Genomic DNA, 22,879 nt, shown 5'->3' with positions numbered 1-22,879 from the left:
GTGGTTAGAGCTGTCGCCTCATAGCAAGATGGTTGCAAGATCACCACCCAGCCTGGGGCCTTTCTGGGTGGAGTTTGCATCTTCTCATAGTCAGGGGTTTTTCCAGGTCCTCTGGTTTCCTCCACACTGGAACTTTAAATTGTTCCTAGGTGTCGGTCTGGTGTTGTGGCGGTTGTAATTGTTGTCAGTAAAGTAGAGGAACTTCATGAAACTTCAGTATTTTTTTCTTGTTTACAAGAGAAAACAGACCCCGAGAAGATTTGAACAGTTGCGGATTGGCCAGTTCCAATCATGCGTAAGCAGTAATGTTTTCTTGGTTTTGCAAATTTTCACAAAAAGTTCATCCGTAACTACAGTCAGATTGCCACACCACCTACTCAGGTAACATCTTCAATACAAGTTTTCTCTTGGCCCCCTGAAGCTGACAGAGCCAAAGACTAAAGAACTGTTCATCTTAACACTGGTGTTAATTCATTGTGTTGGTGGATGCTTGTGATTCTGGAGTTGGTAGCTTTCTTTCTCGACAAACTGACCCTTATGTCAAATTTCACTCATGTACTTTCTTTTCTAGATATCTAAGTCTAAATTATATTTAAAACAAAGGACTGATGGTCATCAAACTGGCTCTAAAGGAGTGGAGACAATAGCTCTAGGGGCAAAAAACATTCATCATGTGGACGACCATAACAACCTTTACCATCTCCCATCTGTAAAACAACTGAACTCTGAGCAAACCTGCTGATCCTTGTTTTTTGGAAGATTCAGCTTCATCATCACTTAATGTCCTTGCTATTGTAATATAAAAACTGATGCCCTGTCTTGACAGATCCCATTTGAGTAAAAGCCTAAGTCCTCAGAACCCATTTTACCTTCTACCTGCATTATTGGTGCCCTAACCTGGGAGAAAAAAGGTGTTAGCTAAGCCCAGGCTTTGGAACCAGGTTCTTGACCTTCCAACTGTCAGGATCTGTAGTGACGGAGTCAAACCCTGAGCGCAGACTCATTGTAAATAAACCAATTTATTAAATAAAGAAAAATAAACAAAACAAAAGCTGGCGTGGCAGCAACTCAAAGAGAACAAACAAAATCCAAGACTCGGCAGGGTAAGACAGCAAGGAACCAAAAACAACAGAGAACGGGAGCAAATGACAAACAATAAACAACAATGGACCAGCGGGGAATGGAGAGAAATGACCGGGTTTTAAAGTGCAGAGAATGATTGTGGAAAGTGGATTCAGGTGTATGGGAGCAATCATGGGCAGGTGGAGATGGGCGTGGCAGGAGAACTGAAAGAGGGTGACTGGGGAGAAGTGAATAGAAAGCACAAACATGAGGAAGATGGAACCCAAATGAACCAAGAAGAAAACAAAAACCAAAATACAACCCAGAGAACTAAAATAAAACAAAAACAAAACCCAGCAAAGGCCAAATCACCACACCAACTGGCTTTTATTTATTTATCTTTTGCAGTACAGTCTAGAGCAGTGGTCTGTAATTAAAATTTAGTGTGATCTGCCTAAAGAAATGTTTAAAGCAAAAGTTCAGAAAAACAAAATTAAAAACTAGAATCAAATACAGTTTTAAAATATCTGCATAAAGTCTAAGCTTTATGGGAAACCCAAACCCACTGTTGAAGCAAACAGCATATGGATGTCTCCATGTTCAGCAGCCGACTCTAGTTGAGATTTAACATGAGCCTCCACATTCCCGTAAATCTTAGACTGGTGAAGAACCTGGGGAAGAGTTTTTGTATGTACAATCTCTTCCATCTTCCATCAATGTTACAATATGTCTATTTGTATTCTATGCTGTCTGTCTTGTGTCTTTCTTACAGCATTGTTTCTATATTTTGAGATGTATTGTTGCCTCCTGACCAGGTCGTCATTGTAAATGAGAATTGGTTCTCAACTGACTTACCTGTTAAAATAAAGGTTCTTCATCTCACCTGCTGAAGCTTGGAACTCCTTCAGAGTGCTCACAGGTGTCTTGGTGGTCTCTCTCACTATTCTCCTTCTTGCACTCAGTTTGTGAGGGCAGCCTGCTCTTGGTTGATTTACAAATATCCCAAATTCCTTCCATTTCTTGATGATAGATTTACCAAAACTCCTGGGGATGTTTAGGGCATTAGAAATCTTTTTGTATCCACCCTTTGACTGAAAAATACAAGGACTTTTCATAAATCTAGAGTTGAATTAGAAGAATCATTTTAACAGGGGGGAATATTTATGCAATCACTTTTTTACAATCCATGTTTTTATTTAATTGGCATTACTTTATTAAAATGTAAGTTCTCTTTGACAACACAGAAGACTTTTTTTATTATTATGTATTTACTTTGGTCAAGGTCAATGGTGAATGTTTTTTATTGTAACTGTGCAACTGATTAACATTTGGGGCCAACCTAATTCAAGATGAGAATGTTGTTTTACTTGAAACAAGTATTTTTTTTTTTATTGCAGTGGATTTCATGTCGGGTTAAAACCCCTTCAGTTCTCTCAGTCAGACGCTAGGGGGCGGTGGAGGCTAAAGGACAGCTATGCTCATCTGAAGCGGAGCAGGAAGTCACTATTGACGGTACAATGGCGCCGTTAGATCTGGATAAATACGCGGAGATTGCTAAACAGTGCAAATATCTCCCAGAGAATGACCTCAAGGTAAATATCACGTTTGCTAAATATTTTAGTTGAAGACATATGATGAATTTAGTACAGTTAGTGCTGTATGTGCGCCGTTTCATACGAGAACGCAGCAGCATTAGCTTGTGGGAGCTGCTGTGGAGGATAGGAAGTAGGAGCGATAGTCTCTTCGTTTACATTAGACAATGTAAGAAAATATTTAGACCAGAACCTCTTCATGGAGGAACAGCTCCAAAACATGCGAGTTATTTGCTGTGGCCTGTTGGCATCGTTCACACAGATGGAAAACTGTGTCAAATGTTTTTGTGAGCCTGGCTTTAGTAAAATGAGCTCAATGTCGAATCCATTATTTCATGAAACTTTGCCTAGCACAGACTGAAGATCTGTGTACCCTCCTTAAACAATAGTCTTTAGGCACCTCACAATTAAATTCAGTTTCGGTTCAGAGGTCTGCAATGTGATGATAAAACGATTATTAGTTCATTTTCATTGTCTTGATGCACCCCCATCCCCAAACTCCCTTCTAGTGTGACTATTTGATCATTTTAAAGCAAAGTATGTAATTAATTTACTTCCAGTAATATATGTTGCTCAGCCATCTTGTACATGTGTTCATGTGCACTTTTACACTTCTGATGTTTGCCTTCAGAGTTCCTCAGCATTACATTATTAATTAACAAAACAAATTCAATTCAGAAACTTCCATGTCTGCAATGTGATGCACCTACAAATAGATTTTACCTTCCAACCCTTATATAAATATTTTAATTATTTGATATTCCACTATCTAGCTTTTGGCTGAATAGACATTTTATTGTATAATTTTTGTATAATTCTTCTCAGCAAAGTGTTGTGGTGAAATTCTCACATCATACAGATTAAACATGGATAATAGAAATGAAAGTTGCATGTAATCTCACTGAGATAACCCTTAAATGTAATTTGAAAATGAACTTTATTGGCAAAAAGCAGCTACATTTTACATGGAATCTGGCTTTTATTGTGAAAGTACTGTTAATCAGCCTTCTGAACTGCATTATATCATTGGGCTGTTCCCACATGCACATGTTTGTGTAAACACACCTCATGCCCTGCATCACAGCTATGAGTCAAGATAAAACACCCATCTACTCAGTGGAAACTTACCAAAAGTCTGGATGATCAAGTTTTCAAGGGTTAATCATTGGTTCTCTGCTACTTCAGTTTCTGCTTGGCTAAGCTTTGTAGCTGTGGGCTACAATGCTTAAGATAGTCTAATGTACTGTTGTAAAATGAAAAGAAAATTAAACATTAATTATCGTTGCAGCCAGGTAGACCGGTTGCAGAAATACACCAAGCGTATTTCTCCATATTGTTTTTTAAAACTTTTTGGATTATTTCTTCATCTGTATATTTTAAAATTCATTATGGCGCTTGGTTCTGGTTCCAGGTCAGGTGGTCAGGTGACTTACAACACTTTTATTCTTTGTTTTACAAAAATATAAAACCGTAAAAAATATAGGAAAAGTTACTAAACATCTGACATACATCAATACACAATAATACAGTCCACAAGGAAACATTTGCTTCACGAGCACAAGGACTTTTAGTATTGCCATGGAAACATGTAAATAAATACTCGGATTAGTGTCTTTACGAGACACAAGTTTGACCTGCGAGAGGTAGAAAAGGGCAATAACTTTGTGCACAAAAAGCAACAAAATAGATATTAAGCAACGAATATTCTATCCTTTACTCACAGAAAATGTAATGCAAATAGTACAATTTGTGTGGGTAGCTACTGGCTTTCACACACAAGATTCAACCAGAAGGAAATGAAGTGAACAAAATGCTGTGGAAATATATAAAACATGCAACATGTCATTTGTTTAAAGTGAACTTTTGCAAAATCCACCGCTCCTATCTGTTAATAGTGATGGACTGTGTCACTGTTAGAATGATGGGAGGGACATCATTTTGAAAGGCAGATGTATTGTTTTGCAGAAATAAATGGTGGATTTGCTTTCTGTTTATTATATTACTTAAACAGTATAGTTTCCTCAAATGATTTATTGGGGAGTTAATCTCTGTTTTTCCATATTTATGGCCAGGGGATCCTGACCCCCTCGGGATTTACGCCCATATCCATAACAGAATCAAACCTGTTTTTTAATGCAGTGCCACCTAAGGGCCTGAAGATAAACGAGTCTCCAATAACTTTCAGCCTCGTCTTTTCTCCAGATTCTTGAAATCTTTTGATGATGATATGGACTGCAGATAATGTAGATAATATTCAAAGTTTTCACTATTTTCCATTGAGGAACATTAATTATCCATTTTCTTACCTGCTTTTCCATAAAGGGTTGCAGGGGAGCTGGTGTGTATCTCCAGCAGTCACTGTGTTAGAATAACAATTTTTTAAATTATTCTACTATTTTTAGATGCAGTTTTCCACAGACTGCTGAGCCTTTACCCAGCTTTACTTCTGACAGATTCAACCTCTCTAAAAAACTTTTTTTCATACCCAGTTCTCTGGCTGACCTTTTGCCAATGAACCAAAATCAAAGTCAGTTCAAATGGAGGCCACAGTCAAGGCTGGTCACTTGGTCACAAACAATCAAAGTTCATTAAAACTGCCATTGTCTTGGTGTAGCAGGTTACTTTAGCTAGGCCTAATATTTTTCAGCCCCAAATGTCATCTTTTCGTTATGTGTGATTTTAGATACTTTACGTCTTAACCAAACTAAATGATCATTCTGTGACATTTTGAGGCAAATAGACCAAAATGCGTATTATCAGGATGTGTGTAACAAACTGTGTCTCCACTTAAAACCTAAATGCTTACTTGTTGTTTCTGTTTTTCACTCTTTGTTCGATGCAGAGGTTATGTGATTATGTATGTGATCTTCTTCTGGAGGAGTCCAACGTTCAGCCTGTTTCTACTCCTGTAACAGTGTGTGGAGACATTCATGGCCAGGTAAACCAATCTCAAATCATTACAATATTTTAATTATTTTTTGCATAGTTACCAAAATGCCCACCATAAATTCTGATGTGTCTTTCCTATAGTTTTATGATCTTTGTGAACTCTTCCGAACTGGTGGCCAGGTCCCAGACACAAATTACATCTTCATGGTTTGTGTTTTTCTGTCTAACTGAATTAAAAAAACATTTTTTCTTTTGTCATTTGGCTTTGTGGCAGAGTATATGTAACAAATGTCTCTCCTCTGTAGGGGGACTTTGTTGACCGAGGATATTACAGCTTGGAGACATTTACATATCTGCTGGTGCTGAAAGCTAAATGGCCAGACCGCATCACTCTTCTTCGTGGAAACCACGAGAGCAGGCAGATCACCCAAGTTTATGGCTTTTATGGTGAGGTTAGATTTAAGTTGTTGATCTGCAAGGAGAAACATCTATATCTCAAATATAATATTTTTATGTCTTACAGATGAGTGCCAGACCAAGTATGGAAATGCAAATGCCTGGCGTTATTGCACCAAAGTTTTTGACATGTTAACAGTTGCAGCCGTAAGTATAGACGTTTTCATGTTTGGTAAAGGAATATTTTGGCCATTTTGAAGTGGGGTTGTGTTATAAATAATGTTACCTGTTGTACATACAATGTCAATTTGGAAAAACGGTTTAATTTGGTCTGGATTGATGTGCTAATGGCTAGTCTGAATGTAGCTCGAACCAAAGTATATTACTGCTGTCTTAAAACAGCACCAAACTCCCAAGTTTCTTTGCGGTCCATACAAACAATGTTTCATTCTAGGGCTAAACGATTTGAGATAATATCGCGATATGACAAAACGAGATTTTCTGACCACAAAGGCTGCCATTTAACAGGTCACATGATCTGGTGACGTGACTTTTTTATATCTGTATATTTTATTTATTTATTTATAGACTTTAGACAGTGTTTAAGAGGTGCAGTCCATATGTTTCCATATCAAGTGGTTGAAGTTTTAAAGCCACAAAGTTGTTTGCTGTATTGTTATAATCTGCACTTTAAATGAATCTGATATTGTTTATTATGAAACAGATTGATTTATTGTTTGTGTTTGTTGAAAAATACATTAGAAGAAGACATTAAAAAATAATTGCATATTAAATCACAATATTGAGGTAAAAAAATTGCAGTTCGATTAGTTTCCAAGATTGTTCAGCCCTAGTGTACTCCAATGTGTCTTGCTGGCATCTACTTATAATGACACCTGACTGTGAATACTTGGTGCATAATTAGGAAGTTCAAACAGTGTTCAAAATGCAAACACACAGAGCTGTCCCCTGTCTAGTTTACAATTGAATTTATTCTTTGCTTAAACATGTGCACTTTCATATTGAGGAAATCAGGAAGCATTCTTTCCGATGGTGTTAGCCTCTTAGCTTTGTCACTCATAAATCTGACAAACATTTGGTTCAGCTATTGTTATCAAAACATTAAGCATGAGCTGTACAAGGTTCTCAGAGAAAGGCTGTAGTCACAACAGGTGGGAGAGAAAAAAAAGCTTTGTAAATTTAGAGTATTTTGTTTTATTCTTAGCATTGTGATTTTGATGCTGTCAAACTGCTTTGGAACCTCATTTGCTCACATCCACCAGGGAAACAGTAAAACTTTACACTTAAACAGTCCACCAAATCAAAAGACTGTTTTCTTGTTTGTTCATTTTATTAATGAAAAACTAACAGCCCAACACATTTTTACTGTCAGGATGATGGAGGAGAGAGGAGAGTTGAGTTATTTAGCATTGGGCCTGGGACACATTATTTAGTTTAAATTATTTTCTGATTAATATACAATAACAACACTGATCATTACAAATAATTGTTTGTGAGTTTCAAACTCGGCTGATCAAGTCAAGTGATATTAGCATGTAGCTTTTAGCTCTGTTTGCTGCATGCTTTAAAAATACCATCCAGCTTAAATCTTCATGATCAGTAACTATCAATCTTACCACTGTGGTTGTACTGATATACTTTTTTTCTGCTGTTTTACTTCACAAAAAAACATGGCATGTAAAGTTTCTGTTTATAGTTCACCTGCTTGGAGCAAAAACAACATTTTCAGCTTCTAGGATTAAAAATGTAGCTCCATCACAAAGCTCCAGACTAATGTGTAGATTAGTGTGTTCTTACAGAACTGAAAGTAAATAACAATTTCACATCTAGCTATTCAGTTTTTGTAGTGCTTTTCATTGCTGAGGCTTCTACATGACAAGACAACAGTGTGATTAAAATATCTTCATAGGTGCTCTCAGGTGATTTTCAGCCTCCCAGTAACTGATGACTGATAGATTTTGAATGGATCATGTCTTACTAATTACAAAGTATTGTTTATTTGAAACTATATTAAAAATTTAGCCCACTGTATCCCCATCAATAGAGTCAAACCCAGAGACACTCGTAAGAAATATGTAAAGGTTCAATGCAGACAATAAGAACTGTGATTCCATTTTTTTGTTGCTGTCTGTCAGCTGATGGACGAACAGGTCCTTTGCGTCCACGGTGGCCTCTCTCCAGACATAAAGACCTTGGACCAAATTCGAACCATTGAGCGGAATCAGGAGATCCCCCACAAAGGAGCCTTCTGTGACCTGGTGTGGTCAGACCCTGAGGATGTGGATACGTGGGCCATCAGTCCCAGAGGAGCTGGGTGGCTTTTTGGTGCAAAGGTCACAAATGAGGTAGGCTTGAGATGTTAAATGTCCTGAACTGGATGAATGAAATGCATACTGCTTTCTTTCTATGCTTTTATATAATAAAGACATAATAATAAATAAATATACTGCAGTAAAGCTGTATGTTTGATAGTTTTAACTTTTTGCAAAAACATTTTTTCATAAAAAAGTAAACAATTTGCAACTAAAGGATTTCAGTGGCTTTTCTGCAGCAACACAGAGAAATGCTGGCCTCTTTAGTATATTTTCTTGTGGACTAACTGATTCAAGGTTGTTTTTTTTTTTTGTTTTGTTTTTTTGTCCTTTGGGTTCAGAATATAGTCCGTTGATAAACATCAAATTGTATTCATGGAAACATTGGGGTTAATGACCAATTTATGAACCAAGATGTTTTTTTATATTTAGAACTTTAGAAGAGCCACCAGGTGGTTGAAAGACAGCTCAGCAGCTCTTTCTGCTCTTGATGTTGTGTGAGTCTTAGCCTGAAGTAAAAGAGTTCAGTTTTGTTCATCAGTGATGATAGGATGGAGCAGGAGGTGGATCAGGGCCTTGTCTGCAGTAATGTGGGCGTTGTTCCAGTCCGTTGTAGCAAAAGAACGTGCTAAGCTGAAAGGCAAAGTGGTCGATTTACTGATCTGGCTATGTTGCAAATATGACGGTGAACAATAATGAGCGAATGAAAGGAACATGTTCCGAAGCTGCCCGGCCGAGGTGCGCTTCCTTCTGGCCACCACAGTCACAACGAGCTTCCTGTGTCTTTGTTAGTTCATAGGTTTATAAGTTTTGCTGAATCAGCTGTATTTTCTAACAGCCTCAGCCAGCTACTTCTTAGCAGAGCAGTAGAAACAAAATGACTCCATTAAAGGTCACAGTCTTTTCCACATAAACATGCCCACAACAACATCAGACCAATCACACAACACCCCTAGGAGAAAAAGTTTGGCCCGGGCCTTGTGTTGAGAGGGGGTGGACGAAGCTGCTATGCAAACAAAAATTAATATTTCGTCACACAACCACGTGACTGAGAGCTGACTTCATAACTTCTTATGGAGGATGGAAAGGCCTTTAGAAATAAGGTGAGAAGAGCTATTTTTCTGCATGGAAAGGAGTTGGCTGAGGTGTTTCCAGCATCTGAGTAGAATGACTTCTGGATACCTCCGTCTGAAGTTCTTCTCTGTACGTCCCACTGGGAGGAGACTGGGGGTCTGTGCAGGGTCAGACTCAGAATTCCCTCTGGAACACCTTGGGGTCCCTCAGGAGGAGCTGGAGAGAGGGATGTCTGAGTTTCCCTGGCAGGGTAGTGGTTAGAGCTGTTGCCTCCTGGCCTGGGGCCTTTTTGGTTGGAGTTTGCATATTCTCCCTGTGCACGTGTATTCCGTGTACTCCAGTTTCCTCCCACAGACCAAAATCATGTATGTTAGGTTAATTAGTAACTCTTAAAATGTCCCTACGTGTGAGTGAGAGTGTGAATGGTTGTTTGTCTCTATGTGTCCCTGGGGTGGACTTGTGACCTGTCCAGGGTGTCCCCCTGGTGGAGATAGACACCAGCTCCCCACAACTGAAACAGGATGGATGGATTAATGTCCTGCTGATGTGCTGTGATTTCACAGTCTAAAGATGTGTATTTCAGGTTTGTTGGTGATTACAGTTAGTAGGTAGGAGTACATGAAGCTCTAGCCGCAGTTAATTGTAATTCTTGTGATTATTTGTGTTTTTTCTGCAGTTTGTGCACATCAACAACCTGAAGCTCATCTGCAGGGCACACCAGCTTGTCCACGAAGGCTACAAGTTCATGTTCGATGAGAAGCTGGTCACAGTGTGGTCTGCTCCCAACTACTGCTACCGCTGTGGCAACATTGCATCCATTATGGTCTTCAAAGATGCCAACACACGGGAGCCAAAGCTCTTCAGAGCAGTACCTGACTCTGAAAGGGTCATCCCTCCCCGAACGACGACACCTTATTTCCTGTGAGCGTGTTACAGCTGAAGTAGCTCAGTCAGGAGACAGAGGCACGGCACTTATCACCCCAGTTTTTCTAAATTACATTTAGCGTCTTTACCGTGGATTTCTTTGTGCCAACTGTTGAGTTTTATTCTCTTTCTGTGCATTTAATGCTCTTACTCTGCAGAATTAATCACACTGAAGTATTACAGCAAAGAAAGGTTGCTGAGCATCGCCACAGTCCTGAAGGACTCAAAAAGCTGAACTTTGTAAAATGTTCATATTTATAAATCTCCATTCTCCTTCACATTAAAAGAAGAATCACTGCTAAGCAAATTGTACATGCAGTGTTGTATAGATTGTTCCATTTTATTTTGTTATGGTGACATATTTAGCTGGATGTAAGATAAAAGCACTGCACAAACATTTAAAAAAATCCTACATTGTTCAATGCTGTTAGACTGACAACATATGATTATAAATAAACAATGTAGACCGGAGAGTTTATGTGAAAACAGTTTTTGCTCATCTCATTTGTTACAAGTTTTGTTCAGCCTATGGTACCTTTTAAAATGTATGTAAATTCTATATTTTGACTATTTTATCTATATGATTTTTTTGTGCACGTTTTCATGTTTTATTACAGAAAAAATAAAGTGTATAAATATAAAATTAGACCATGGTACAATGCAAACATGACTATCAGGAAATTTTCAACCCAAAACTTAAATTATAACTACTGTCTAAGGCCAGACCTTTGGTCTACATGACAATAAAAAGCCAGGTCAGAATGATGAAACCTGAGTGGCAAGAAGACTCACAAATAGTCACCTTACTTCTGTTTGGATCTGTCCAACTTCTGTTACTTTAAATACTCAATTTCTTCTTTAGCCAAGTTAGTCAAGCACAGATCATCAGCCCTCCACCACCATGTTAGACAGTTGTGTTTGTGCTTATATGCTGTGATTTTCACTGAACCTGGTTCTGTGAATTAGGTCAAATCATCTCCAATGCTTTAATATCGGCCAAAAGTGAAAGGGCATTAATGTTTTTGCCTTTGTGTATGTTCATTTGTACCATTATCAAACTATCTCATAAATCATTGAACAGATTTAAATGAGTTGACATCTACAGCTGTTTTAACTCTTTGAGTCAACCTTATTCACGATGGCTGCCACAGCAGAATGCTCTTAGCAAACACAAACATGAGTATAACAGCCAGTTTTGCAGATATTGAGATAAAACTTGATGAGGTGGTAGCTGAGACTGATCCCCAACAGGCTGCATTATACTTGTGTTTGTGTCTGCTCAGATTTTTCTGCTGTGGCGGTCATCTTGAATCAGGCTTACTCCAAGAGACAAATCAGCGGTCAGTGTCAACCCAGAGTTAATGGATCATGTACGAACTTTGACATTAACTATTGGAATCAACACAGTATATTAGCAATATACAACGTCTCATGAACCACTGGGCACATTTAAAAAAAAAACAAAGTAATCACTGGATGTACATCTCAACACATGGTAATGATATTTTCAAGGTTTGACCAAAACAGCTGCAGCTCTGCTATTTCTCTGAATCTAAAATGCTGGCATGAACGGCAGTGGGTTATATGTATTCCTAAATGCTAATCATTATTTTTGATTGTATTTTTTTCTATGTGCAACTTTGCAGACCTAAAGAGTAGAACCCTTCCTAACCCTAAAAGTTTCAAAATGAGGCAACTGGACTTTTTTTTTTTTCTGTTGTTGACGGTGGTTTGCTTCTCATCCAAGGAGCTTTTTTAAGTCAAAGTAAAAGTGTGAAGCTCCAAGCTTTTAAAATGCATTGAGGTGCTGGACTGATGCCAGCTGAAACCGAAACTTGGGACTCCACACCTTTCTTTTGATTGGAAAAAGATCCTAGTATGAGAAGGGAAATGGTTTTGAGATGGATTTGCCTCGTCTTGGATGACTGAGAATCTACACAAACAGACCCTTTCTACCAGTCATACTTGTTTATTCTTTGTCTAATTCATCATCATCATCAGTCCCTTAGCCTATTACCATGGGGGCAGTACAGACATCATTCACCAGCAACTTCCACCTTGACCGATCCTCAGCAAAATGGGTGAGGGCATGGAATGGAAGCCTTGTTCTGGTACAGATGTCATCTGCCCATTGACGAGCGGCATGCCTCCTTTTACAGGTTCCTTCTGCTGTTCCTTGAGTGATCACGTTTGACAGAGTTTCCTTGGCTCTCACTACGTGGGCACACCAATTTAGTTTGTTCCTCTTGATCTGTGCGAGGAATGAGTCATGATCTTCAATGAGGATGTGGACTCTTTGGCGGATCTCAGCATTTGTAGAGTGGGAGGACCAGTGGACCGGAAGCAGACGTAGGTAGCAGGCCATTTCAAAAGTGCATATTCTTTTCTTTATCTCAGCAGTCAGAGTACAGGTTTCTGCAGCACAGAGAAGGACTGCCAAAACAAGTGGACATAGGAGTCTAACTTTAGTAGCCAGCAATACTGATCTTTGCTTCTAAACAAGTTTGCTCTTGCTTATTTTTAATTGGTCTGTCATAAACTGATAAAACTAAAAATGCAATAATTTTCATTGTTTTTAAAAATAGGCTAAATTCTGTAGATGTCATGACACAATTTCATATTCATTTGGTAATTTAAGGGGAAAGGAAAAAAAATATAAAAATAGTTTTTTCTTTTGTCAAACAAGAGTAAATGGAGTGTACTTATCTAGAGCCAATCAAGCAACTCAAAGTGCTTTACAACACAATCTGTGCCGTTATTTACCCATCCACACAACACTCTACACAGCTAATCTGAATAAATCAGTCTATAAAGTCTGATCAGTGTTTTAGAAAACTGGAGCCCCTCCACAGGGTGGAGGGGCTCCAGTTTAGTGGCCTCAGGATTCCATCTCTGCTATTTGCAGATAACATGGTCCTGCTGGTGTCATCTCCAGCTCTCGCTGGAGCGGTTCGCAGCCAAGTGTGATGTGGCTGGGATGAGAATCAGCACTTCCAAATCTGAGGCCATGGTCCTCCGTTGGAAAAGGGTGGACTGCTCTCTCCAGGTTGCAAATGAGGTGCTGCCTCAAGTGGAGGAGTTTTGGGGTGTTGTTTACAAGTGAGGGAAGAATGAAGTGTGAGACTGACAGAGGATCGGTGCAGCTTCCGCAGTACTTTGTACTGGTCTGTTGTGGAGAAGACGGAGCTGAGCTGCAAGGCAAAACTTTGATTACTGGTCGGTCTATGGTCCTATCCTCACCTCTGGTCATGAACTTTGGGTAATAACAGAAAGAACAAGATTGCAGATGAAGGCGGTGGAAATGAGTCTTCTCTGCAGCGTAGCTGGGCCTTTCCTTAGAGATAGGGTGAGAAGTTTGATTATCAGGGAGGGACTCTGAGTAGAGCCACTGCTCCTCCACATCAAGAGGAACCAGTTGACATGGTTCGGGCATTTGGTAAGGATGACCCCTGGATGCCTCCCTAGGGAGGTGTTCTGGGTATGTCCAACTGAGAGGTGACCCCGAGGAAGACTCAGGACATGCTGGAGAGACAGTTTCTCGGCTGGTCTGGGAACACCTTGGAATCCTCCCAGAGGAGCTGGAAGAGGTTGAAGAGGAATGTCTGGGCTTCCCTGCTCAAACTGCTGCCTCTGCACCCCAACTCCAGAATAAGCAGTAGATAATGACTAGATGGATGGACTGTAGGGTCTTTTCTTTTTATATTAGTACTTTCCAAACAAATCTATGATTTGGATTTTACTTTTAATGGGATACAGATACTTAGAATGGGATGCACCTTAGCTTTTTAATTACCCTAATAGTGTTGCTTGAAAATGCCAATGTAACTGACAGCAACATATAAAACAAATATTGTAGTTCTTTCAGCGTCAGATATTACCACATATCTGAAATACAAAGACCCATATAAAAGGAAGCTTTCTTGTAATGTGACTATAATTTAGTTTAACTGGAGCTAACTTAGCTAAACTTTTCTTCTGAAAAGATGACCTAGCATATTGTTTAGAAAGGATGGAGTCAGATGTTGTTTAAATAAAAAAAACATTTGAAAATGATATATTTACAAAAAGCAATCCACCTTTCATTTAACATATGCCCTGCACATGCTCAGCATTCTGAACAACTACCTCCAATCCCCCCAAAACAACAACAACAAAATGACCCTATGAAATTATCTGTATTATGAGTTCACATGGAAAATATACAAATGACAACATAAAAGGAAGGTAAAAGGTAAAAGGGAGAATTTGTAGCAATAAAGATTTTTTTTTTTTTGTAAATTCAAACTTTTGAAAGTAATTTTTAAAATGTTCAAATAATTATATTGATTTTAATAACTAAAAAAAGCTACATTGAAACTATTAGCTTCAACAATCATTCAGTATTACCTTCATAAGGAATCAGAAAGTTTATGGTAACTGACATAAACATTAATTATCTTAAAATGTTCAATAGTTGCTTTTGCTTCTGCGTTTCCTTCTTCTGCCTCTAGGAGGAATAGGAGGAATAGGTTACCATCGACTGTGGAGTAAATGTAAACCGATGTAGGTTACCAACACCAACACGCCTTCCACGTTCTTCTGTCCAATCAGCAGAGGCTGCGTGGTGACGTCAGCTGTCATCTGTGTTGGGGTGATGACGTGTAACTGCTAGCTTGTCAGACGAGACAGTAGCACCGAGTTCTTTAATACTTCTCGCCGAGACTGGCTCTGTTAACGCATTTTAAGTGAACGTGGACAAAAAGAAGACGTACAGCAATTCAGGACGGAAAAATGCAACGTTCTGATTTTTAGCTGAAGTTAACACGGTAAGAGAAAAGACGAGTTCAGTGAACGGAAAGGCTAACGACAGCTAACAGGACTCATTGTTATGAGTATCGGAGCTAGCTCTGGTTGTGAAAACAATTTTATTAACGCTCATAAGACCAATTTAAATTCAGCTTTTTCACAGTTTGTAAACTAAATCGACGGCACTTGGAAATAGTCAAAATAAACGGAAGCTTATTTCCTAATAATATTGTCAAGAATAAATTTAACTTTCCGGTGTTGTGCCTGGATTTTCTAAGCTTAAGGGGGAAATGTTCCTTGTACCATAAACATTTAAATACCTGCTGCAGTTTACACAATAAAATATGCATTCAGGAGGCTGTCATCTGCTTGGAGTTAACACAGTTATTTAGCTACTGGAAACAATTCGACTCTAAAACCACTGACCATTCTAGTTGGGTTTGAATATGGTCAAAACTGTCCCAATGTAAACACATTTATATGTCAAAACTGTCAAAGTGTCAGATCTTTATAGTGACAGAACAAAAACAATGGGTCTTGATCTTATTATTGGGGTTATTACAACTATTTGTCATATGCAAGTTGTAGCTATATTGTAAGTTTTGGCATTTTGACAAGAGTTATGTTTCTTTTCCTAGATGTAACAGAATGGACCCACCACAACAAGCCTTTTTAAAGCTGCACTACACAAGAACACTGCTCTGCTTCAGCCATCAGCACCAGGAGCTGTAAATCCATGCATCAGGTAGAACCTCAACCTCTCCAGAAACTGCACATTGCACTCAGGCAGAGCTGCTGAAGGGAGTACTATGTTTGCCAAACTGAAGAAAAAGATTGCAGAAGAGGCAGCCACAGCTCCTCGGAGTGGTGTACGTATACCACGAACCATCAGCAAGGAATCCATTACTTCAGTGGGAGTAGACTCTGGGGATGATTTTGTAAGTACTCTGATGTCTTCCTACTGGTCTTAAACTTGCTTTGCTTTTTGTTACCAAACACTGAATTTCCTGCAAACCCAATTTCTAAATTAAAAAATAGTACCTGGTAGACATGCCAAAACTCATAAAATGTATATAAATGGGTAAATTCTTTTGAATGTTATGTAACTAATAAGTCAAAAGAAATACAATCACAACTTTTTCCATACTCAAGAAAAAAACATGCACAGTAGTTCCAGTTTTATCTCAACACCAGCTTATATCCTCAAACCAATTCATATTATTATTCAGAAGTTGTGTAAAACAGGACTTGTGAAGTTCTGATTTTTAGCTTGTAAGAAAATTTCTCTTACATTTCTCTAAACAGGCTCTTATGACCCTGTTTGATAAGTTTCATATTATAAAGACAAAGATAAAATTGTATTGCTTTGTCACACATTGCGCAATGTGAACATTGGGCTGCTTTGGGTTCCCTTCCACGAGACACTATATTATTTAGGTTCTCTGAATTTCATTCTCCTCTTGATGCTGTGGTGCTACTGCATTAAGATTTGTAACTGAGGCTAAATAAGGGCATTTTACTGCTCTTGTTCTTCACAACCAATACATATGCTATATTTTTGCAGTGGTAGACATGCAGTAGGTGCGACATCTTTTTTCTTGTTAATTTTTAGAGAAGAATCTATGCAGTACATGCATTTAAAATCACATCAGAATTCTAACAGTAAAAAAAATAAAGGCATGACATTCCTTGAAGGAATGCATGTCACCCGCTGCCTTTCTTACCAGAGTTTTAAACTGAAATCCTCTTATGTTGAGTAATAAAGGAGTTGAAGCTATTTTGGTCAAACCTTGAAAATGGCATCATGCAAATATTGCTAGATATCATTCTCAGAGTACGTGTTGGGATGACTCTCAGCTGCTACCACACCAATATTTTTGGCTCACTATCTGTAAAATTGACTGAGTTATGGAAATTTCTTTTGGTTTTTGGCAGCTACCTGTGGCAGCCATCTTGAATTGGGTTAGCTCCAAATAGTAATCCGTTGCAGAGGAACACCCACTAATTATTTCTTGAAAGTTTGAATAAAACTTGTCAAGTGGTTCCTAAGATATTTTGCTTATTTTTAGTAAGTTGAAATAAAATTCATCCTGTGGTTAATGAGAAGTTTAGACAGACACAGAACGCACACTTAGACAAGGGCAAAAACATTGTCTGACTTAGACTTTTGATGTCAGGTGGTAATAAAACTATAGTAGTTCCTAAACATGTGAACATTAATTTCATTTTTTGTGGTCTAAGAATAATTCTTTTTAGTAGAAAGGCAGGAGATGAGTAAATAACTCATTGTTGGTAAAATGTGACCAGTAAGTTTAAATGATTTTCTTGCTTATTTAAATGAATTTTTGGTTGATAGAACAATGTTAAATTTCTTCATCTTTCTGTTTATCATGTAACATTTCACTCTTTAAGGTAAAGTCATAGGAAAGTCTCAGTTGGGAAAATCTGTTAACTGTCACCAGTCAGACAGGTCTGGGTAACAAAACGTGGATAAAGATTCAATATGGACAGAAGTGGAGCAGAGATCCTGTCCTAAAGTGTATTTGGAATCAGTGCCCTTGTTGACAAAAAATACAATTTAAAAACTGCAAATTCAAAATGATTGGATAAAAAAAAAACTATGAAAATTTGGTCAACAATACAAAAGAAATTTGGTTAATCAAATTTGGTGAGTAGAGCTACAAAAATTGCTAAAAATCCAGAGTTTATTCCATGTACTAAAGATAGAGGGTTTAAGAAATGGCCAAATAAAGGACTGGTATTCATAGCACCAATGTTCAAAGTGGCAACTGTGAAATCCTTTAACCAACTGAAAAAAGATAACTTTTACCAAAGAATAATTTGTATAAGTACAAATCAGACACTACCTCCAGAAACATGATGAATGGGGAAAAACTAACCAACTAAAATGGAGGAGCTGCTTATAGCATGTAAGCAAAGTAACTTGATGAAAGGACTAATTTATCAAATGTATAAAGCATTACAGAGTGATTCCATGGTTAACAGCTTGAGTATAAAGGGAAAATTGGAATTAGAAGCAAATGTAATAAAAACAGATGATGACTTGGAGGAATCATTCAGGTCTGGGCATAAATGAACCAATTGTCCTACATGGAGGGAATTTGACTGAAAGGTAAACATGCACTATTTTCATACCCCAATCATCACTTTCAAATACTGTAAAATGTCTAATCTATGTTGGACAAAGTGTGAAGAGGTGGGGTGACTGTCCAAAGGTGATCACTTACTGGGAGTTTGTACAAAAAGAGATCAAGGAGATTATGGGTGTGAACGTAAAACTTGATTTATACATTATATACTTGGAATGTTGAATGTTGTTCATGGTTGAAGTCACAAACTTCCAGCATCACACAATGGAACAAACAACTACAAGGTGGACAAATTTGAGGTAAAATGGAAACCAGTAATACTATGGTAGAATGATCTGTAACCAAGTAATTTATACATTTATTTTTGTAGGATTGTATGTACATTTCTCTTTGAAATTGTTTTGTTTGTTGAAAATGGTCGAAAACAAAAATGACTGGACATTGACAACTGATTAACTTTTGGACTCAATCCAATTGAACATGGTTGCCACAGTCATTTGACATTGGAAAAGCCAGATTTTCAAATATGGGGCTAAAAATGGTGTGGTAGTAGCCGACCGTTGTTGTTATCACGTACTTAAAGCACAACATATGATCAGGGAGGATTCATCCCACACTGCTTGAGGCAGAAAGACTCGGGGTATGGTCTCAGTTTCACCAGCCTAAATAATGGATTGAGTTGCCTTGGTACCTTGGTTTTAAATGGGACATTCTTTTTCCATTTTTGCTACATTGTAGAATTTTTAGGTTGTTAACTTATTTATTTTTACTTTTTTTTTTCTTTTAGTCAGTTCCATATACAGTGTTTATTGATATCATTAAATTATTCAATATGTCAATGACATATTGTACAAACTTAGAAGAAAAAAATATAAAAAATAATACTCACTGAAGATGTTATCATTACTGAAGTTCAACCTTAAAATATCAGGTATTCATTTGGAGATGAATCCAGACTTGTGTCTGGTTGTCTGGTTGTCCGGCTCGATGCAAATCTCTAATGTGAATCATAACAATTTGTCTCCAAGAGAATCTTTCACTGTGTCGTCTGGAGGAATCACTGATAAACTAAAGATTTTGATCTCAGTGAGTGTTATAGAAAGTTACTAAAATTTCTGTTGTTCTATTACAGAACTTTTTTTAACTGTGTAAGGTGGTAATAATTGCATAGCTCTGTGAGTACAAAAAAGAACAAGAAACAAACAAAAAAGGGGGAAAAAAAGAAACGAAAAAACGAAACGCGTATGCACACATTTACATAAACACAGATCACCCGCCACCTTTCTTACCAGAGTTTTAGACTGAATTCTTCTCATGGTGAGAAATAACAGGATGGAGGCATTTTGGTCAAACTTAATAAATGACCCTATGATGCATTTCATGCAATATTGTGACATTTGTTAGTGCTCAGAGTATACACTACGTTCCAAATTATTATGCATATTCTGCTTTTGCTCTTTATTTTCTAAATAGTCACTATAATAGACAGTCAGTTGAAATTCTTTAATTCCTCAACAATCAAATTAACATTTTACATGGATTTTATGAAACAAAATTACCACTGACATCAACAACCGTATTTTTTTGTTAAATAACTCAAAATACAGCTCCAAATTATTAGGCACAACAGAGTTTTAAAATACTTAATTGTTTGCAACAATTTAAAAATGGAAATCTGTATCTTTTTTGCATTCAGGCATAATTTTTCTAAATCAAATGTTATTTTATTCATTATCATCTTTACAGACATAGTCGCATATTAACACAGGAGCACTCCTTTGACATCACCTTAACAACTCTCCCATCCATTGAACATGTACACTCACCGGCCACTTTATTAGGTGCACCTGTCCAACTGCTCATTAACGCAAATGTTGGATCAGCCAATCACATGGCTGCAACTCAATGCATTTAGGCATGTAGACATGGCCAAGATGATCTGCTGCAGTTCAAACCGAGCATCAGAATGGGAAAGAAAGATGATTTAAGTGGCTTTGAACGTGGCATGGTTGTTGGTGCCAGACGGGCTGGTCTGAGTATTTCAGAAACTGCTGATCTACTGGGTTCTTCACGCACAACCATCTCTAGGGTTTACAGAGAATGGTCCAAAAAAGAGAAAATATCCAGTGAGTGGCAGTTCTGTGGGCGTGAATGCCTTGTTGATGCCAGAGGTCAGAGGAGAATAGCCAGACTGGTTTGAGCTGATAGAACTGCAACAGTAACTCAAATAACCACTCGTTACAGCCGAGGTATGCAGAACAGCATCTCTGACCACACAACACGTGGAACCTTGAGGTGGATGGGCTACAGCAGCAGAACACCACAGCTAAGAGCAGGAAACTGAGGCTACAATTGAAAAAACATTGCCTGGTCTGATGAGTCTCGATTTCTGCTGTGACATTCGGATGGTAGGGTCAGAATTTGGCATCAACAACATGAAAGTATGGATCCATCCTGCCTTGTACCAACGGTTCAGGCTGGTGGTGGTGGTGCAATGGTATGGGAGATATTTTTCTGACACACTTTGGACCCATTAGTACCAGTTGAGTATCGTGTCAATGCCACAGCCTACCTGAGTATTGCTGCTGACCATGTCCATCCCTTCATGACCACAGTGTACCCATCTACTGATGGCTACTTCCAGCAGGATAACGCACCATGTCATAAAGCGCGAATCATCTCAGACTGGTTTCTTGAACACAACAATGAGTTCACTGTACTCAAATGGCCTCCATAGTCACCAGATCTCAATCCAATAGAGCACCTCTGGGATGTGGTTGAATGGGAGATTCGCATCATGGATGTGCAGCCGACAAATCTGCAGCAACTGCGTGATGCTATCACGTCAATATGGACCAGACTCTCTGAGGAATGTTTCCAGTACTTTCTTGAATCTATGCCACGAAGGATTAAGGCAGTTCTGAAGGCAAAAGGGGGTCCAACCTGGTACTAGCAAAGTGTACCTAATAAAGTGGCCAGTGAGTGTAAGTCCATGTATACTTTGTGCCTGTGTTTCCTTTGGGGATACCAGAACTGCCTCCCAGAGGTGCTGTTTTGAGGTAAACTGCTGCTTGCTGTCAACAATCCTCCCTTTAAGGATGTTCTACAGGTTCTCAAAAGGGTTGAGGTCAGGAGACGATGGTAACCGCATCAGGATTTCCTCTTCTGTTTTGCCCATATCAGCCAAGGCCTCAATGGTATTCTTTATAGCATAAGATGGTGCATTGTCTTGCATGAAAATGATTTTACTCCCAACGGCATGACTTTTCTTTTTATACCAGGAAATAGTTAGCTAGGAACTCCACATATTTTGCAGAAATTATTTTGACACCTTCAGGCATCCTAAAAGGACCCACCAAGTCATTCCCAATTATTCCAGCCCAAAACATCACTCCACCACCTCCTTGTTGACATCTCAGCCTTATTGGAACATGACGGCCATGCACCAACCATCCAGAACTCTATCCATCTGAACCATCCCGCAAAGCACACCATTCAACGGTGAACAAAACTGTTTTAAAGTTATGCTGGTGTAGATTCTCAGTCATCCAGGACATGGTAAATTCAAAAAGAAGTTAAAAACAAAAACAACTGGACTTCTATTATGATTCGCTTCTCATCCAAGGAGCTTTCTCAATTTAAAAAGCAGAGAGTGTGGAGTTCGAGGTTTTAAAGCTGAGATGTTAGATTTTTTTCTAATGGTGTTGACTCTAAAAGTGAATGCCAAAGATTTACAAAGTGAATCTTGAATGTTTTAAAGTTAGTCTTCATGTATTTTCTGAGCCCATTACAATTATTTCTCCTTGTGGGTCCTGCTTAATGGAAACCAAAATATAGCTCTTTGCACAACAGCAAACCTCTTGAGGATCCTGCATCATGAGGTTCTTGGGACTCAGAGACAGCAGCAGCTTCAAAAATATGTTTGCTGCTCATCAGTGGCTTTTTTGCTCTCTGAATTTCACACATTTGCCTGTCAGAAATTTTCCTTAATATGCTTTTGTCTCAACAAACGCATCTGGACTCTGAATCACACTTAAAGCTCTCACTGTACAATGATGTTAACCTTTTTGTGAAATATCCAATGTTTTCATAGTAATGTCTTGCATGCAATGTCATCAACGGAGATTTCACTATTTCATGCCTTTCATCTGCAGAAAGATTCTTTTTTTTCCATATTGAAAGCTGTGACATTGTTCAATATTGTGGAACAACCTCCTTAAGTAGTTTTTCTTTGATTAATTGTACCTGGCCATCAAAAAAGCAATCCTGCCTGTGAGATTGATGTCAGTGATCTAAACAGACAGGAGAAACTGCAAAAATTGAAAACTTTAATTGAAAAACTAAAAATCAAATGCTTATTTCACTTAAATTGTATTTGCATAATAATTTGGATGCAGTGCATTGTGTAAATTACTCTCAGCTACTGCTACATGAAATTTAGCTCAGTATCTGTAAAACTGACTGGCTAAATAAAGCCATTTTTGTGGTAGCTAATGTGAATTACAGGTGCTGGTCATACAATTAGAATATCATGAAAAAGTAGATTGATTTCAGTAATTCCATTTAAAAAGTGAAACTTATATATTATATTCATACATTACATACAAACTCATATATTTCAAATGTTTATTTCGTTTAATTTTGATGATTACAAATGACAACAAATGAAAATCTCAAATTCATCATATCAGAAAATTAGAATCTTGTGAAAAGG

At 38.1% G+C, this 22,879-nt stretch overlaps 2 protein-coding genes across 4 annotated transcripts in view; both read left to right on the top strand.

Annotated features, from left to right (window-relative positions):
- The first annotated feature begins 2,500 nt into the window (after positions 1–2,500).
- LOC108245772 (serine/threonine-protein phosphatase 6 catalytic subunit) lies at positions 2,501–10,913 on the top strand. Its single transcript, XM_017432955.3, has 7 exons — positions 2,501–2,654; positions 5,497–5,592; positions 5,685–5,750; positions 5,849–5,990; positions 6,067–6,146; positions 8,096–8,305; positions 10,023–10,913. Exons 1-7 carry the CDS (start codon positions 2,580–2,582, stop codon positions 10,269–10,271), a joined length of 918 nt encoding a protein of 305 aa, XP_017288444.1. The 5' UTR covers positions 2,501–2,579; the 3' UTR covers positions 10,272–10,913.
- Positions 10,914–14,878: 3,965 nt separating this feature from the next.
- The window catches only part of golga1 (golgin A1), a 35,917-nt gene continuing 27,916 nt past the window's right edge, over positions 14,879–22,879 (top strand). For all 3 annotated transcript variants that reach the window (XM_017432986.3, XM_017432987.3, XM_017432985.3), the window contains exons 1-2: positions 14,879–15,075; positions 15,694–15,993. In XM_017432986.3, the coding sequence (XP_017288475.1) occupies positions 15,865–15,993 (129 nt within the window). In that variant the 5' untranslated portion in view covers positions 14,879–15,075; positions 15,694–15,864. The remainder of the gene's footprint in view (positions 15,076–15,693; positions 15,994–22,879) is intronic.

Source organism: Kryptolebias marmoratus, linkage group LG1 (assembly GCF_001649575.2).
Source record: "Kryptolebias marmoratus isolate JLee-2015 linkage group LG1, ASM164957v2, whole genome shotgun sequence".
Classification (NCBI taxonomy): domain Eukaryota; kingdom Metazoa; phylum Chordata; class Actinopteri; order Cyprinodontiformes; family Rivulidae; genus Kryptolebias; species Kryptolebias marmoratus.
Note: the sequence above shows the minus strand (reverse complement) of the source record. Positions and strands in the feature narration are given on the sequence as shown.